This window comes from Notolepis coatsorum (assembly GCF_963971535.1).
Source record: "Notolepis coatsorum genome assembly, chromosome: 13".
NCBI classification, from domain to species: domain Eukaryota; kingdom Metazoa; phylum Chordata; class Actinopteri; order Aulopiformes; family Paralepididae; genus Notolepis; species Notolepis coatsorum.
In genome coordinates, this window is record NC_140177.1 from 65384344 (window position 1) to 65402915 (window position 18572).

The 18572-nt window shown below is 42.3% G+C and overlaps 1 protein-coding gene across 1 annotated transcript in view; it reads right to left on the reverse strand.

Annotated features, from left to right (window-relative positions):
* LOC311239679 (dynactin subunit 1-like) overlaps positions 1–16595 on the reverse strand; it is a 75885-nt gene extending 59290 nt beyond the window's left edge. The window contains exons 1-5 of the mRNA XM_084328081.1: positions 16551–16595; positions 12878–12937; positions 8796–8990; positions 8184–8256; positions 4995–5032 (exon numbers count right to left, since the gene is read on the reverse strand). Of these exons, the coding sequence (XP_084184207.1) occupies positions 4995–5032; positions 8184–8256; positions 8796–8990; positions 12878–12913 (342 nt within the window). The 5' untranslated portion in view covers positions 12914–12937; positions 16551–16595. The remainder of the gene's footprint in view (positions 1–4994; positions 5033–8183; positions 8257–8795; positions 8991–12877; positions 12938–16550) is intronic.
* Between the last annotated feature and the right edge of the window lie 1977 nt (positions 16596–18572).

The following is an 18572-nucleotide window of genomic DNA, read 5'->3' on the forward strand; positions in this document are numbered from 1 at the left end:
GCTTCCTCCGACACATGTGTAGCCAATCCCCACTTCTTTTCACCTGGCAGCACGGACTCTCACTGGGGGAGTGTAACGTGTGGAGGACACTACCTCCCCCAGGATCCGACCTCGCTGTGCAGGTGCCCTGACCGATCTGTAGGAGTCGCTGTTTTACAACGACCAGGACCCACCCTCGCCGGGTTTTAACACCCTCTAACACCGCCAATTGTGTTAGTATGGACGGTCGGCCAACCCGGAAGCACCACAGCTGGATTCGATCCCACCGTCTCTGTGGTGGTGGGCAGACGCTTCAGTCATCAACTTTTAACTTAAAAAGGAACACGGCAACATTATGGGAAATGCGCCGTCTTCTCCAGAGTCGGACAAGAAGATAGAGACCAGTTTCCTCTCTGTGTGTTCAGGAGAAAGCTATGGGGCTAGAAGCTAGCCTAGCTTAGCACAAATGAACAGAAGCGGATATAGACCAGCTAGCCAAGCTGTAGCAAAAAACACCTGAGTTTTAGGCTAGGCTAGCTGGTCCATATCCACTTCCATTAATTTGTGCTAAGCTAGGGTGCAGACAGATGGCTTTCAAATGAACGCACAGAGGAAATTAGTATCCATTTTCTTGTCCGACTCTGAAGAAGACAGCAAACGCATTTCCCATAATGTTTGTGTGTTCCTTTAAAGAATAGAAAGTCTCCGTTTGCCCATAAAGTGAACAGACAAATGTGTGAAACTCCACTTTAACACAGGTGCAGGATAAGATTTGAAGAAGACCAGCGGTTTGAAGACAGCAGCGTGGCGTTGTGAGGATCTACTCTCTCTTCCCCCCCCCCCCCCCCCCAAAGTAAAAACACTTACCAGCCACGGACCACGTTTTACCAGTATTTGACTGGTGTTAACTTCCCACCATTGGTACAACCAAACAGTGCATAAAGACAAGTTAAGGACCAGTGTGTAGGATTTAGGGGGATCTATTGGCCGAAATGGAATATAATATTCATACCGTAATTTCTCTAATAGTAACCGGGTCTCAAATACAAGCCGGGTCTCTATTAATGGCCGGGTGCGCTCTTGAGCTAAGCAATTATAAGCCGGCCTCCTAATACAAGCCGGGTTACTAATATACTGAGCTGCATACTGAGCTAGTTACTTGATTTCACTTTGAAAACGTTGAAATGACCAGTGACCACCTGTAATTGCACTGTTTACTATTTCATACAGTACTTGGTTTCAATAAATTAACCCAGTACATTTTACTGGGTTCAAACTGACACAAAATGTTGATTTATTCATTATGATCCGTTTGAAAATTTGAAATATAGGCATCCCTCTTATACAGGCCTCCTCCTAATACAAGCCTGGTACCCGCTACAGTTGAAACAAATACAAGCCGGGGTTACTATTAGAGGAATTACGGTATGTATGTTTTCATTAGTCTATAATCGCCTGAAAATAAAGAGTAATTGTGTTTTTGTTAGCTTAGAATGAGTCCTTTATATCTACATAGGGAGCCGGTCCTCTTCCATGTTGCACCACCATGTTTCTACAGTTTGATTGAAAACTTTATTAACAGATTGCAGAATGGGTACAGTACAGTTCAATACATACAATTGTTAAGGGGATGCAGACCAGAGAAAGACTTGTCTTGTTTACATCAGGGTCCCCCATTTTCAATTTATCATAACATATATGACACACACGACATACAGATAGACAGTACTGCTACATCTATACATTTATGACATACCAGATTTGCAAATACAGTACTGTTTGTGATACTAAAAGAGTCTAGAAAAGAGTATATACATTTGACGTTTTTTTTTTTTTTTTTTTTATATAAATTTAAATTTAATTAATTTAAAATAATAAAAAAATAAAATACAAAAAATAAATACATTTGACGTAGAAACTGTACATTGGAGGTGGTTGGGTGGGTGGGGTGTTGGTTGGGTAGGAGGGGTGGGTGGGGGAAACTGTACAAGCAAAACTGTACATTGGAATATTGACGAAACCATACTTGGTTCCAAGAGGAGGGTCTTGTGTATTCTTGGGTTAGGTAATTTACTGTACACTGTACAGTAGCCCAGTACTGACAAACAAAACACTTTTGCGAGTTTCGTGGCCACCATAGGTTCTCCTACAAGCTTGGGAGGGTGAGGGGAGGAGTTATCGGTTGGCTTCAATCTGCAACCTCACTGTAAGATGCCACTAAATCCTACACACTGGTCCTTTAAACACAAGGCTATGATGACTAGGGATGGGTACCGAACTGAACCGAATTAAGGGTACCGACCGAATCACATCGGTACTACAGAGTACAGATTCATGTGAGATCTGCCGGTACGCGTGTAGCTTATTCCCAGCGGAAGAGTGCGTCGCGTGCTTCCGCGTTTTCTCTGATTGGCCATGACGCCCATGTGACCACGGCAGCGCGAGAGAGCTGCAGCGCGGAAATAGGCTGTCTATTGCCTCGCGCTGCAGCGCGGAAATAGGCTGTCTATTGCCATTCTCTAAGACAAACTCTAACCTTAACCAGCTCCTTAACAGCGCCTAAACTTAACCCTTCTAACCTTAACCAACTCCGAAACAATGCCTAACCTTAACCTTAACCATCTCCGAAAGAATATTGCCATTCTCTAAGACAAACTCTAACCTTAAACAGCTCCTTAACACTTTGATTGCCGGAAGACGCTTTTAGGCGTCCTTCCCCGCCATGCTCAAGGTGCCGAGGACGCCGTAACTCGTCTTTGATATCAATATTTCAAAAATCTGTGATCGAAATCATATTTTCTTTCCGGAGCCCTGAGATGTACTGGTGAGCTCCCATCAACTGTTTAACGGTTCGAGAGCGCCATCTGGTGGCCGATCGGCCAAGAGGGAGGGGCTCGCCAAACAGGAAGTGCTCATCCTATGTGCTCCGGGCACTCGCGATCGGTAGCCGGACTCCATCTCAACACACTGGATGATCAATCGCTCGCCCTAACTCAATAAACAACGTTATTTGGACGTATATAGTAGTATACAACCTGGAAATGGTTCTTCAGGATAAACATCCCATAATCGAAAACGGTCTACACGACGCTGATCGTCCAACGGCGCGAGGAAGATACGGTAAGATTCAGCGTTATTTTTGAACGTGTTCGATATAAACTGCTCTGATGAACATATGACCCACACTAGATGAATGATATAACGCTGCCCACGGAATTATAAACGATCCCCCGCCCATCCGGTCAACATCAGATGATACGTAGAAACTTCTAGAAGTACGTCCAATTGAAATTTTTTATATCGCGCCGATTGCCATCAAACTGTATTTCATCATCAATATAATGCATTTGGGGCTATAGATCACGTTCTGGAGAAAGCTGCAGAAAGAGATGAAAACATACTTATACATTAGACCATATTTTACTATGAATATGTGAATGAAAAAGTTTAACGTTGCTACACAATGAACAATACATATAGGACTTTGAATGGGCCATAATAATGGCAATTTAGCAATATAATTTAAAAAGTTATAGCCCTGCAAAGAAGGGGTACTTATCCATAGACAAATAGAGCTGGCAACCTATAATATATCATGAATTTAGCCTTAGGCAATCAAAGTGTTAACAGCGCCTAAACTTAACCCTTCTAACCTTAACCAACTCCGAAACAATGCCTAACCTTAACCATAACCAACTCCGAAACAATGCTTAAAGTTAACATGCCTAAACTTAACCGCCGAAAGAAAGCATGTTAAAAAAAAATAATTCGATTCGAACTTGTCACCAACGGACCGCAGGATCCACAGCGCTGCCAGTTGAGCTAAGCGTCGAATGAGAAACATCAGGGATTACGGCTACATAATGACGCAAGCTCTGCCGCTCCGCTCCGCTCTGCGGCTGCCGCGGGGCGTGTCGCAGCCAATCAGGGAAAACGCGGCAGCACTCTTCCGCTGGGAATAAGCTATAGGCTGCCGGTACCACATTTCGGTATGGTAAAAAAAAATTAAATAATTATGACGTCATAGGTTTACCACGAAACCTATGAAGTGTGCCGCACGTTCACATAAACTTGCACAATACACGCTTACCTAGGATTTTACTTGATGAAACAACAAAGCAGTCGGGGCAATGGCAAGCCGAAAACGGTCGCAAGTGTTGTTACACTTTACAAAGCTAGATGCAGACAACGCTCGCTGCAATATTATATACAGTATATATATTAACACATTTTTCTAAATAAATAGTAATAATAAATTATTTAAAGTTTGGACATTTTTTTTTTCAACTGAGGTAGGTATATAAAATGTTTAGAGACTAAAGTACCGAAAAAAAGGTACCGTTGGGTACCGGTATCGATTCACAGGTACCGGTTCAAATGTGAAAGGTACCCAACCCTAATGATGACAAGTCTAAAGAGCAGAATTAGGCGGTCAGTTTGGACCAAGGCAGAGGGAGTTTCTTAGTGAACTCAGATCTTAGCATGCATGACTCCATCAGCTGATAACTCCAGCTGCTTTGAAAGGGCAGACTCCACCTCTTCCAACACAGTGACAACATGGACGGAAAGGAAACAGGCTTATTAAAAAAGGTGCTGTAAGTGGTATTTCTTTTGTTAAAATTAGTAGTCAGCATGTTAAAATAATAACTCCAAAAGCCGTCACTGGTATAAAGTGTTTGGTCAGTTAACATGGGTCTCCCGGTCCCTCCACTCTGCAGATTTTTTTGTAGGGGGTTGTAGAAGGGGGTTGTATTGTAACTACAGCTGTGAGTCCATGAAGTCTCAAGAGGGCAAGAATGAGAGGTTGGCACTGCAGTCATCCGTCTGTGTACGAACAACGAGACGGGCGTCGAGCAGGTGAGATAACTGAAAAAGGGTGTTTTTTGGAGAGGTGACAAACTCAAGTCTGAAATGTAAAACATTTATCTGGGTGTGCACCGCCAAAGTGAAAAGTGCGGGAAAGCGTGGTGTACAATAGGCACGGCTTGCTACATGATCCTGGTGCTTAAAGTTACCTGTCTGGTTGCTTTTAGAGTCTCTGGAACGTCTTTCTCTGGAAAACAAAAGAAATTACTTATTTTATGTGAAACGATTTGGCATTAATTTTCCAGAACAAATCATTGTGCGATATTCAGGAGATTAGGAGTAAAAATATTTCTCGTGTATAAAGAAAAAAAATAGTCAGTTGATATATGGTATAAACAAAGATTACGAACTGCCTCATGAAGAATAGTTACAGTGCAGAACCTTATGTGAAGTATAATTTAAACAAAAGACAAGTGCACAGATACGGTCTAGAGACCGGCAGGTTTTATGCCACTCCAGAGGAGGACATACTTTGTTTGGTGTGTGGAGCTACTGTAGGTTAGATTGAGAATGAGGTTAATGTTTTGTTTTACCGCCCCGTCTACAAGGACATAAGGGATGTACTTTTTTAGTCAAATGTTTACTACGTAGATTTTCTTGAGCCGGATGATTTTGTAGCAGATTTATTTGCTGAGCTTTTGGGAGAGAAGGCAGAATACTTGAAGTTTAAGAACGAGTTTACTGTATGTTTTCACTCTGTTCACCTCACTCTAATCCATTTTATTGCAGCAAAATGGGATTATCAAAGCAAAAATGTATACAATAACAACACGCAAGATATTGTGATATATCAATTATTTTCCCACACCGCTAACCTACTGTGTGGACAGAGTGGCTAGAGAGCGCTCTGAACACCTCGAGAGGGTGACACTGTAAATTCAGAGAGCGCTGTCAGAACTCCTGTCATTCAATCAGCCTAGTTCTGGTACCGCAGTGAGACCTGGTGCAGCTCAAGTGTGCCAATATATATATATATTAGAGGTGGGCATAGATAAAAAAAAATTATCTAGATTAATCTATCTGCAATCCTGGATTTAATCTAGATTAATCTAGATTAAAATGGCTCAACAAAAAAAAAAAAAAACTGCCGAAGGCATTCAAAATATGTGTGTTCTACCCAAATAATGACCAGAAGTAAGTCCTTACTTTTTCTTTCCTCCTTATGTTTCTCAGGCCAGGTGGCCCATTACACCATGAGCCCATCTCCCATTTCCAAAATGCATTACAGACTGTTTGAAAAAGCTGTTTTGCTATGATAATTGGTAATGAAATATCAAAATAATGTTCAATAAGATGTACTTGTGTTTAATAAGTTGTTTTATTCAGAAGTTAACACAAATAAATAATATTATCAGTACAGTACAGTATCTAGCACTCTCAGGAGCAAAACAGAAAGAATAATTTCAAACTTGAACTATGTGACATGGCTTGAATCAACTGCTCCAGTGGAGTTGCTCAGTGGCCAATGGTGTCAACTGTGGTTGTACTGGGCAGCTCCCAGGTGTGAATGGAACTGTGTGAATGTGAAGCAGGGCGTTCCTGAAAAAGAGCATCTGTGCTCAGCGAACCTACCCTGGGTAAATAAAGGTACAAAAAAAAAAAAAAAAAATGTTTTTAAAAGAATTTAAAGAAATGTATTTTTTTTTTTTTTTTTTTTACCTTTATTTACCCAGGGTAGGTTCGCTGAGCACAGATGCTCTTTTTCAGGAATGCCTTGCTTCACATTCACACAGTTCCATTCACACCTGGGAGCTGCCCAGTACAACCACAGTTGACACCATTGGCCACTGAGCAACTCCACTGGCGCAGTTGATTTGCATTGGCAGGGTTTGGCCCTGTCTGGCACCCAACGGAAAAAATATTATAGGCACTATAAGTAGACACCGCTACATAAAACAAGCTGGTCTGCCTGAGTGACTGGTGGAAGAAGGAGAAATAGAGATATTGGACTGATTGAGTCAAGCCATGTCACATAGTTCAAGTTTGAAATGCTTCTTTCTGTTTTGCTCCGTGCTAGATACTGTACTGTACTGGTAATATTATTTATTTGTGTTAACTTCTGAATAAAACTTATTAAACACAAGTACATCTTATTGAACATTATTTTGATATTTCATTACCAATTATCATAGCAAAACAGCTTTTTCAAACAGTCTGTAATGCATTTTGGAAACGGGAGATGGGCTCATGGTGTAATGGGCCACCTGGCCTGAGAAACATAAGGAGGAAAGAAAAAGTAAGGACTTACTTCTGGTCATTATTTGAGTAGAACACACATATTTTGAATGCCTTCTGCAGTTTTTTTTTTTTTTTTTTTTTTTTTTAGCCATTTTAATCTAGATTAATCTAGATTAAATCCAGGATTGCAGATAGATTAATCTAGATTAAAAAAATTAATCTATGCCCACCTCTAATATATATATATATATATATTAGTGCTGTCAGGCGATTAAAAAAATGTATCTAATTAATCACAGGATTTGTAATTAATTAATCTAATTAATTGCATTTTAATCGCATAACCATTTTATGCCTGCTATTCTATTTTCTATAATCATATTTCAAATTGCATGTGTCCAGATGGCAGAATTCAGTACTGTATTTACAAAACCTTCTGTTTAATCATCTTCCATCTATTAATTTGCTTAGATTTTTCAGGTCTGGTCAATTTGAGCATGGTGTTATTCACAGTCAAAGATAAAAAAAAAAAAAAATTGATATTCTCATTTGGTTCATTACAATTGACTAAAAATAAAATTTTCATTCAATCAATCACCGCACAGATTGATTGATTGAATGAAAATGTTATTAACAGATTGCAGAATGGGTACAATATACAGTACGGCTCAATACACACAATTGTTAAGGGGATGCAGACCAGAGAAAGACTTTCGTCTTGTTTACATCAGGGTCCCCCATTTTCAATTCATAATGAATTGTAAGTAAGGGTGCACCTTGCACAGTGCAATCCATTCTTTGTGGATCTAGCCCACAGTATTTCTGACACTACATTCCCTGAGATTCATAGATGTCCCTAGAATCAGATACCAAGAACATGCAAATGGACCATATTAAAAAAAAATCTGTAAATGTGTATTCTACATCCTTATGGAATGAATGAGATACAAAAATAAATATATAAAAAAAAGATATTAAAAAAAAAACTTTTTTTGTAATTAATTTTGAGTTAATTTTCATAACGCGATAATTTGCTGTGTAATTAATTAATCTAATTAACGCGATAAACTGACAGCCCTAATATATATATATATATATATATATATATATATATATATATATATATTACGAACACACCCAAAGCCTTGCATGGTGCTTACCTCTCAGTTTTGGCAACCTGGTTGGGCCAGAGTCAGGCGTGTCTGGCGAGGAGCCGTCATCAACACATTGGAGCTGCAGAAAGAAGGAAAGGAAAGGAGGTCTCAAAAATATATCATTCTGTCTACATACGTATCATTCTCGGACATAATGCCTCTGCTGGTGAATATGTTGTGATTGTGTACTGTATGAGCTGTGTTTGTGTACCCTGTGAGTTGTGTTCTGTACGAGTTGTGATCATTGTATACTGTACGAGTTGTGATCATTGTATACTGTATGAGTTGTGATCATTGTATACTGTATGAGTTGTGATCATTGTATACTGTATGAGCTGTGATTATGTACTGTACGAGTTGTGATTGTGTACTGTATGAGTTGATTTGTGTACAGCGCCAATGTGTAAGCCTGCATGCCTGGGATTGTGTGCGAGTGAGTGTGCCTGTGCGTGTGTGTGTGTGTGTGTGTGTGTGTGTGTGTGTGTGTGTGTGTGTGTGTGTGTGTGTGTGTGTGTGTGTGTGTGTGTGTGTGTGTGTGTGTGTGTGTGTGTGTGAGAGAGAGAGCATCTGAATCCTCATCGTTACACTGCGTGAGCACAGCACAATAACTGCAGTTACCTGGGACTGTCGGACGAATATCCCATGGTTGTCCTCACAGGTGAAGTAGCGCTTCCCCTGCACCGTGCCGTTGTTCTTGCCCGTGCCCTCGTCCAAGATGACGCCCACCCATTTCCCAGAGGCGAAGAGGGTGGCGCCCACGTAGGCAACAGTTCCCCTCTGTCCCTTTCCTATCACCTCCACTAGAGAGCCCACCTATAGAGTAGAATAGAATATCATCAGCCATGTTACACAAAGTAGCTGGTAGGGGTTGTAACCCCGTTTTCACTGCCAATATCAATTCTGAGCAATAAACTTTAAAGGCGTATTTCGCCCGGTTTTCAACCTGAACCCCGTTGTCGTGTTGCGAGGAGGACATGTGATAATCAGACATAAAACTTACCAACGTGTCCCATGTCTCGAGAGCTCCAGACGCATTGGCCCCCCCGAGAAGCTCACCCAGGTGACGTCACCATTTCCTCAATGTTTCTCGACTTGGGTCTACTGCGGTTGATGATAGTTGAGGACATAGTGTCTGCAGTTCACTAGAAGTCTGTTCTCCAAGGTTCTTCAATGATCACATGCTATTAATACGGGTGTAACGATGCGACCTCTCAACGATTAATTTCGATTACGATTATTCAGGCAACAAATCAATGCATCATGAAATCTCTTCATTTGACCACGATTCGATTAATTTCCGATTAATTTTCTATCAATTAATTCCCCAAACATTTTTGAATACACAAATGTGGCTGGGGGAACTGATTCACTCAGCATGAATGGACTATAGGTCAATAAAAACAATACACACATTTCGATTAATCGATGCATCGTTACACCCCTACGTGCTATTATTATCAAGTCCTCTTCACAACAGAGCGAGAGCATTCAGGTTAAAAGAAAACAAGGTTAAATATGACTTTTAAGTGTCGTCCACTATACCTACCTATTAGAACCAAGTAATTTGTTTTACTAAACAGTACAGACTTAAGATCATTAGCTTGGTGTCACCGGACAAATACAATGGGGGAAATAAGTATTGAACACATCAGCATTTTGTCCCGTAAATATATTTCCAATGTGGCCATTCAAGTGAAACTTTGGTATTAACTCAGGGAATCCAGACAAAATCTAAACATTAAAGTCCATACATAAATAAAGTTATGTGTAATAAAGTGGAATGACATAGGAAAAAAGTATTGAACACACTAAAATTCATTCAATACTTAGTGGAGAAGCCTTTGTTTGTAATGACAGCTCCAAGGATGCTTTCTGTATGATGTAACTAATCACCCGCAGTATTCAGGTGTGATTTTGGCCCATTCCTCTACACAGATTGTCTTTAAATCTTGAAGATTGCGGAGGGGCCTCTTGTGAATCTGGATCGTCAGATGCTTCCACAAATGTTCAATTGGGTTTAAGTCAGGTGATTGACTGGGCCATTCCAACAAGTTGATTTTCTTTCTCTGAAATCAACTGCAAGTTTCCTTTGCTGTATGCTTTGGATTGTTGTCATGGTGGAAGGTCCACCCACGTGTCATCCTCAGCATCCTGGTGGATGGCAGCAGGTTCATCTCAAGAATCTCTCTGTACATGGCTCCATTCATTGTTCCTTCAATGATATGAAGTCTGCCAGTACCAGGAGAGGAGAAGCAGCCCCACACCATGATACTTCCACCTCCAAACATCACTGTTGGTAGTGTTATTCGGGTAATGTGCACTGCCATTTCTCCTCCAAACATGGTGTGTTGTGTGACAGCCAGAAAGTAACATTTTGGTCTCATCTGACCAGAGTACATGCTCCCAGTAATTCACTGACTTGTCCAAATGTTGTTAGGCAAACTTTAAACAAGCTTTAACATGTCTTTTTTTCAGTAGTGGAGTCTTGCGGGCTGAGCGCGCACACAGAGGCCATGGCGGTGGAGTGCATTGCCTATGGTCCTTTCTGTCACAGTTGTACCTGCTGCCTCCAAGTCTTTCTGGAGCTCTTTCCTAGTGGTCCATGGCTCTCTGGCTACTCTTCTAAGTATCCTTCCGACTCCCTGATCAGAAATGTTGCGAGGAGCACCTGTGCATGGCCGGTTGATGATGGAGTGATGTTGCCTCCCCTTATGGATAATGCCCCCAATTGTGCTTACTGGAAGATTCTGAAGTTGTGAAATACGTCTTTACCCAATTCTATTTTCATGATTTGCAACAATCTGTTTGTGAAGGTCTTGGGAGCTCTTTGCTTTTACCCATCATTTGATGTTTCTTGTGTGGCACCTTGGTAACAAATTTTTAATTTTTTTTTATAGCCCATCAATATATTCTAACCCAGTTGACATTATTAGCACAGATAGGAGGTAGAGTTGCCTCCTAATTAGTTTTGGTTTTCAGCTAGTTCCTTGCCTTTCCTTGCTGTGGTGTACTGCTTTTTCTTAGTGTGTCCAATACTTTTTTCCTGTTTCATTCCACTTTATTACACATAACTTTATTTACATATGGACTTTAATGTTTAGATTTCTTGTCTGGATTTCTTGAGTTAATACAAACGTCTGGTGCAAATTTCGCTTGAATACACTCATTGGAAATACATTTACTGAACAAAATGTTGATGTGTTCAATGGGCTCCAGACTAACTTTTTTCACCACCGTCCCAGAACCGTCCCGAAATACAATTTTAACCGTCCCAAAGTGAATGTAACCGTCCCAAAAATCAAATGTAGTTTCTTTACTTTGGTTTTGTTGTCTATAGTTGTTATTGCCATAAGAAACACCTTTCAGAGAAGGGGAGAATAAATTGATTTAGTCAAAAGGCTCCCATGGTGGAAAGATTTCACAAGAATAATTATGATTAAAAATAAATATAAAAAAAATGCGATTTTTTTTTTTTTTTATTAAATTATATAAATTATACTTTATTTTTTATTTTTTTTTATACAGCTACTGTTTTATATATACTGTTTTTTAGTAATAACTAGAAAGTAATGGTATTTATTCAACAACAGGTGATTGATTATGATACTAATACAAATCTATACACCGAGTATGGGGCTGCAGCACTGCAGATATACCCTACTCCAACGATCCACACGGACATTACACGGTGTTGCACTCGTTACCAAGTGGCTCTGCAGATATACCCTACTCAGCTACAAGGCTCCGTTGGAGAGGATCTGTTGTGATTTTTGCACAATAAATATTCAACATTCTCTTTTGAGACTCCGCCTCAGACTCGTATCATTTGGCACTAAAAGCTAAACATTGTCACCGATATGGCTGTCCGCAACATGTCATTAATTGTGTACGCGAGGTGGTTCAGTGACGACGCTAACATGAGCTAGGTTAGCTAGCATGTAGCTGCAGATGGAAAGACTAACTTTACTGGTGAAAATGTGATTTACGTTGGAATACTCCTTTGCCAACTTGCTGTACTTTGCTTGCAGGTCTGCAGCCATTATTGCTGGATTATGAATAGTCCCAACTTTAGCCAAGGTAACGTTAAGCTAAAACTAGCTCTTCAGCTAATGCTAACACCAGCAATCGAACCCATCAGAGCTCCCCGTCACACTGCTCTGTCGGGAGGATGGCATTTAAGAAAGTATCTGCTGTTAAAATGACAAACAGCATTGACACTTTAATTCACGGTCGGTTAAACACACGTTTGTTTTATAATGCTCACAGCAGACCGCAGTGTTGTTGATAAATTACGTTGGGATTTAAGTTCCGCAAAAAAAGGTTCCGCACCGTTGCAATCGTACGGTGCACAGCGCGTACTGTACCGGAGGAGAGATGGGTAGGAACAGGGTAGGAACTTGATGCTGGATGAGCGTATTGCTGCGTTGGGAGGCGGAGATAGTCATTGGATTTGGCAAATCACGCTACGTTTAGACTTCAGTGAACTTAGTCAGCACGAGACATTCACCATTTGACAGCAATATATGCGCGCACTGACAGTCGGCCAATTGACATTTCCTGTGAAAAAAAAATCCTCTCCGTCCCGGATGCGTCCCAGCAAAGATTTCTGTTCGTCCCAAATCAATATTTGATCGTCCCCGGGACGACGGGACATCGTTAGTCTCGAGCCCTAAGCATGTTAGTTATACAATTCCATTTACCTTGGCAGGCTTGCCAGAGTCCCCTCCAGCGCTCATTTTGCTGAGCAATGGGATTGTCAGCTGCTAGAGAGAGAGCGGAGAGAGAGAAGATAAGGTAGAGGGTGAGGAGAAAGAGGGGTTCGAGTCAGAGGGGGAGGAAAGGGGAGAGAGGGAGACCAGGTCATTACATAGGTCCAGTGTCCTTACTGTAGGAGCTATGTTGGTGACAGGTATAGACAAGACAGGTTGTTGTGGTCACGTCATTCACTAAGGGCTCACATGGTGTTGTAGTATGAGTAAAAGTCAGCTGTTCACCGGCGGGTTTCAGGTATTGAAATGCTGAGGGGGTGAAACGGGGAAGTCATACTTTGTTGACCGCACGTTACACAATATTAAATCAAGCTGTGATTTGCTTTTAATGACGTTACTATATCAACTGCTTTTTTTTTTTTTTTATTATCTTTTTCCCCCTCCTTTTTCCTCCGATTTTCTCCCATCCCAATGTTAGTCGTTATGCCAATTCCCAATCCCCTTCCTGGTCGCTGCGCACTTACCCCCCACAGTCGGTCTGGGAGAGTGGAGGCTATCACATGCTTCCTCCGACACACGTCTAGCCAATCAACCACTTCTTTTCACCTGGCAGCGCGGACTCTCACTGAGAGGGTGTAGCGTGTGGAAGGATCACACTACCCCCCTTAGATCCTATCCACGCTGAGCAGGCGCCCCGACCGAACTGTAGGAGTCGCTGTTTACAACGACCCGGACCCACCCACCGGCTTTCCCACCCTCTAATACTGCCAATTGTATTAGTGTGAACGGCCAGCCAAGCTGGTGACAACGGCGGGAGCTGGATTCGAACAGGCGAATCCAGCGTTGGTGACGAATGCAATCTCCGCTACGCCACCTGACCGCCTGACTGCTTTTAATCGCAATAAAGTAACCAAACGCAGTATCCTGGAGCAGTGATTTCATGACAATCGGCACGTCTGGCAGGTAGAATTATTTCCCCGGTTTAGTCTCTCGGTGACTCCACAAATGTTTGGATAGTCGCCATACAAGCTATTTGATTGTTTTTGTGTTAAGTTTGTAGTTTGTTAAGTTCATCACTGGGTGGCAGCGCGGAGCGCATGGGTTTTGAATAAAGGCACAGGTGTAGGCTATGGCAATCAAGGTATCAAGGTATGGGTGACGGAGAGGTCTCACGGTTTTTACAGCATGAACGCACGCACATACCCTCGCTAGTCGTTTTCACTATTATTAACAGCATTTAATCAGAAACTATTGTTTGGCCATCAACCATGTATTATGTTAAGTACTTCAATTAAATTGGAACTTCACCCAACGGCAGGTGACACCGACTGGACATTATGTTTTTTTTCTAATTGCGCGTCAAAGACAAGGATTCCCCACCCAACCGAGCGTCTACCAGGACATCAGGATAGTCGCTACACTTACTTAAGCCCAGCTATCTACATGTGTGCCCTGCAGCCGGGAAGCGTGCATCACTTCCGCAACGGATTTAGTCGGATTTCGGTTTCCGGGTTCGCCTGATTGGCCGCGACGGCCACGTGACATGCGTGGCACGCCCCCGCGGCAGCGGCGTCGCTGCGAATCAGAGCAATATTGTCGCGCCATCTTCTGAGTGCAGACGCGCTGCTGTTTAATCACTTTTCCCACTTCAATGACAGAGCTGCTGTTTAATGCTCACTTTTCCCACTTCAATGACAGAGCTGCTGTTTAATAATATTGTCGCGTTGTGGAAAGCAGGATGAGAGAGCGTAGATTTCAGTGTGTATCATTTAATCATTTATCATTTAACATTTGAAAGACAGAGCTGCTGTTTAATAATATTGTTGCGTTGTGGAAAGCAGGATGAGAGAGCGTAGATTTCAGTGTGTATCATTTATCATTTGAAAGGCATACATTGTTGTCATACAGAAGTACAGAATACTTTTATCCGAAATGCTTAACAGTCTCTGGAGCGCGCCAGTAAGAAGCATTATTTTGCACTGCAACACGTACACCTTACATTTCTGCTTTGCACTATAGCGTATTGTATATTAGTACATTGCATAGTATATTGTATGGTACAGTAACAGTCTCTGGAGCGCAACAGTAAGAAGCATTTGCACTGCAACTCGTACACCTTACTGTAAATTGTACCTCATCCCATTTCTGCTTTGCACTATAGCGTATTGTATATTAGTACATTGCATATGTAGCACCCTGAATATGTGGCTATTATTCAGAAGTGCTGACTTGCCTTTTATCTCCCCTTTGTGCACAAAGACATGGTAACTAGTTTCCATTGATATTCCCTTGAACAATGACGCAGGTTTCTCCTTCTCTCACCGGCTGGAATATGGATTATAAACAGTGAACTGAATCATATTCTTTCCACCCAGTGCTTCCTGTGGGGCTAGTTGGCAGTACCAGCAGGGGGCGGCGGTGGCAGGCGGAGCGCACGAGAGAGACACAGCAGGAGAAGCAAGTCAACGGGAACGGAAGTGAGGCGGGCGAGCCTCTTCGACATTGGACTTGGACCTGGTCGATCGTGTCTCGACAGAGCCCCCGTTGTGGATCACGCGGGTGAACGTATTGAACTTGAGTATATTACAGGTTATACTAGAAATGTAAGCGTAGTAGCGTGTTGCATGTTCCCCACTGAATAACCCTAGTGATACAACGAGTTATCCTAGAAGAAACGCGGTATAGCCAAGTGTTGGCTTATGTTAACGATATCCCCTCCAGTGAGGTGCCCAGCCAGCGTGGCTTGAAGAGGACCGGTGTTTAGAGGCACCCTGCGTCATTGTATGTTGCGGCTAGCAGGAGGGCTGTCTGGGACCCACAGAGTAGCTTCAGTTAAGGTAGGGCCAGATTATTGTCGCGCGTCGACCCAGCACCGGCCGTCAAAAACAAGTCTTCGCCGGCGTTCGACATCCGCTCTGCACCGGCTGTCTTCAGCCCAGCACGGGAGTTCTTCCCGTCCAGCAGAGGTCGACTCGCCATCACCCAGCATGCGCTCTCAGCCCGCTACTGCCCCTCTGCTCCAGCCCCGCTGGCTAGCGCCTGTGACGAGAGCGTTCGACGCCATCTTTCTACCAGTGGTGGCGCGGCGAGGCCGCCATCTTGGTTGAGTACATTAGAGCTTCGGTGCTCAGGATCTTATTGCACAGTACACAGTGTGATGCGGCCTACGGGTGAAGCTAACGTTGCTAACTACAGTTCATAGGGGTACCCCATAAACATTACATGCCGGCATTAGTATAGGACTTTTGTTTTGGTAAAGTGGGCCCACCTTTTTCATTTCCTTTGAGTGTGATAACGTGTTTGTTCTTTAATAATAATTTCTAGGGCTGTCTTAAATACTTCGAAGCTTCGTTCGATGGCACAAGCTTCGAACATTAAAAAAAAATCGAAGTTTAAAAAAAAATATATATATATTAACCTTTTTTTCAAAAAAAGAAATTTCAATTTTTATTTTTATTTTTTTTACTTTTACTGTGTGTGTGTGCATGGGGCCATTGGGTGGGGCCGGGGGACAAATACACTGGAGGAAAGTAACCCAGCTCAGCACTGCCCAAATTATATCATCACTATTGCCTGTTTGAAGGATATCATCCTCAAACACATATACACCACCTACACGCCTATTCTCAGTCCTTGCCCCACAATGGTGGAATGAACTACCCACCCCAGTGAGGACAGCCGAATCCCGTCCAATCTTTCGCCGTCGACTAAAGACGCACTTCTTCAACCATTATCTGAAATAAAAATTAAAAAATAAAAAATCTAACCCTAACTAACCTTACTGTCATGCACTTGTCCTAATATACTAACCTACACTATAACACGCAACACTTTGATGAATATTGTTACACTACATCACACACCCACTCATTTGCAAACTTTGTTTTAGATTTGAATTACTTATAACCGTTTATTAAGTTTTTTCTTTTCTAGTTTTTTTTTCAGAGAGAGAGAGGAGAGAGAGAGAGAGAGAGAGAGAGAGAGAGAGAGAGAGAGAGAGAGAGAGAGAGAGAGAGAGAGAGAGAGAGAGAGAGAGAGAGAGAGAGAGAGACCAGGTCAAGGGCAAATTCACTACATAGGTCCAGTGTCCTTACTATCCAACATGTTTTACCACTAGCAGCCCAGCTCTCTACAGGTGCCCTGCAGCCGGGAACTGACCACCTACCGTTTCCAACTATACACACATTGTCTAGGGGGGAGTCAGAAGAAACACCTCCATTGTAGTGTGTATGTTTGAGAAAGAATAAAGTTGGACTTAAAAAGCAACTTGAATTAAATAATCAACGAAAATGAATGAATCAGAGATCTGAACATTTCAGTTTCTTGTATTAAGATGCCTTTGTTTAGCCTACATTATATAGCACTGCATTGTTCCTTTAAACGTGTAGGCACTAGGCAGGTGGCCCATCACACACTGGGGGAAAACCCTGGTCTTGTACCCTGCCAGTCCTGAACAGACTGTCACATCAGTCAAAACTAAAGTTATATTGCAAAGGCTCCAAACAAAATGCAATGTTTTGGACGTAACGCAGCTTGTGACACGTAGGCCTACTGGTTGACACCCGGTCAATGTCTGTGTCGATATCCTGTCTACTCAAACTCCATATCCCGTGGGCTAATTCACTGACTACTGAACCACTCAGATTCTTTATCTAGGGGAGCCTGGGGGGGCTGTGCAAAGTCACACACACACACACTCGAGAGTCATATGGCCCAAGCAGCAACAAGCATCCTAATAAACAACCCGTCTCCCTGTCTCTCTCACACAAAGGGGCTCGTTCATACTGAAGTGGAGCCGTGGGAGAACATTACAAATACTTTTATATGGCGCTGTAGACATGTGAGCTTCACACTGCCTGGTGGTTTTAATCCAAAGGGCAGAAAACTGGATAGACAAGCCGCTGCTCCGCAACGAGAGCAACACCATTGCGGATTTGCTTATTTTTACACTGAGGGTTTTAAAATTAGTTTGTAATCTATACCAGCTAGACATCCTTCTCTCCTAAAGCTTTACCTGATGAGGAAGACAACTAAAGGCTGCAAAGGTAAGTACCACCAATCTACTCTGTGTTAATATGTATTTGCAGTGACCATCAAGTCATCTGTTGGTAGCAAACTTCTCAATTTAGCCTACATCATCAACAAAAAGATATCATAAGGCCCCCCAAATGTACTAACATACCAACTCAACATTATACATGTCCCAGCTACTCACCCTTGGGGTGTACGAGTGTCTCCTGTTCATTGCCATGATGATAGCTATTCTAGAGAGGGTTTACACCTCCTCTACTGTGAAATAGAACTTCAGAGCTCCTCTTTCTCTCCTCTCAACATCCCAGCTTTTCCGGAACTCAGACAAGAGGGCAGAGAGAGGAGGGGCTCTGGGGGAGATACTGATTATGCATCACAAACACGTCACGATTGTTTTGAATAGAGAAATTGGGGTGGGGGGGTTATAATATCTACTTCATCCCCCCAACACGTCCACGTAGCTCTCTATAAGTGGTTGTAGTTTCCATGGGAACAAAACTCCATTCTTAAATCATTTCTACTTTTCGTCACTAGATTTGATTGCAAATGGATCGTTCGTTCTTGAGGATTTGTATGTAACGGCGATGTTATAGAAACATTTCCAATCACTGTCAAGTGATAATGGTCTCAACTCATTCCGTCTAACGTGTGTTGG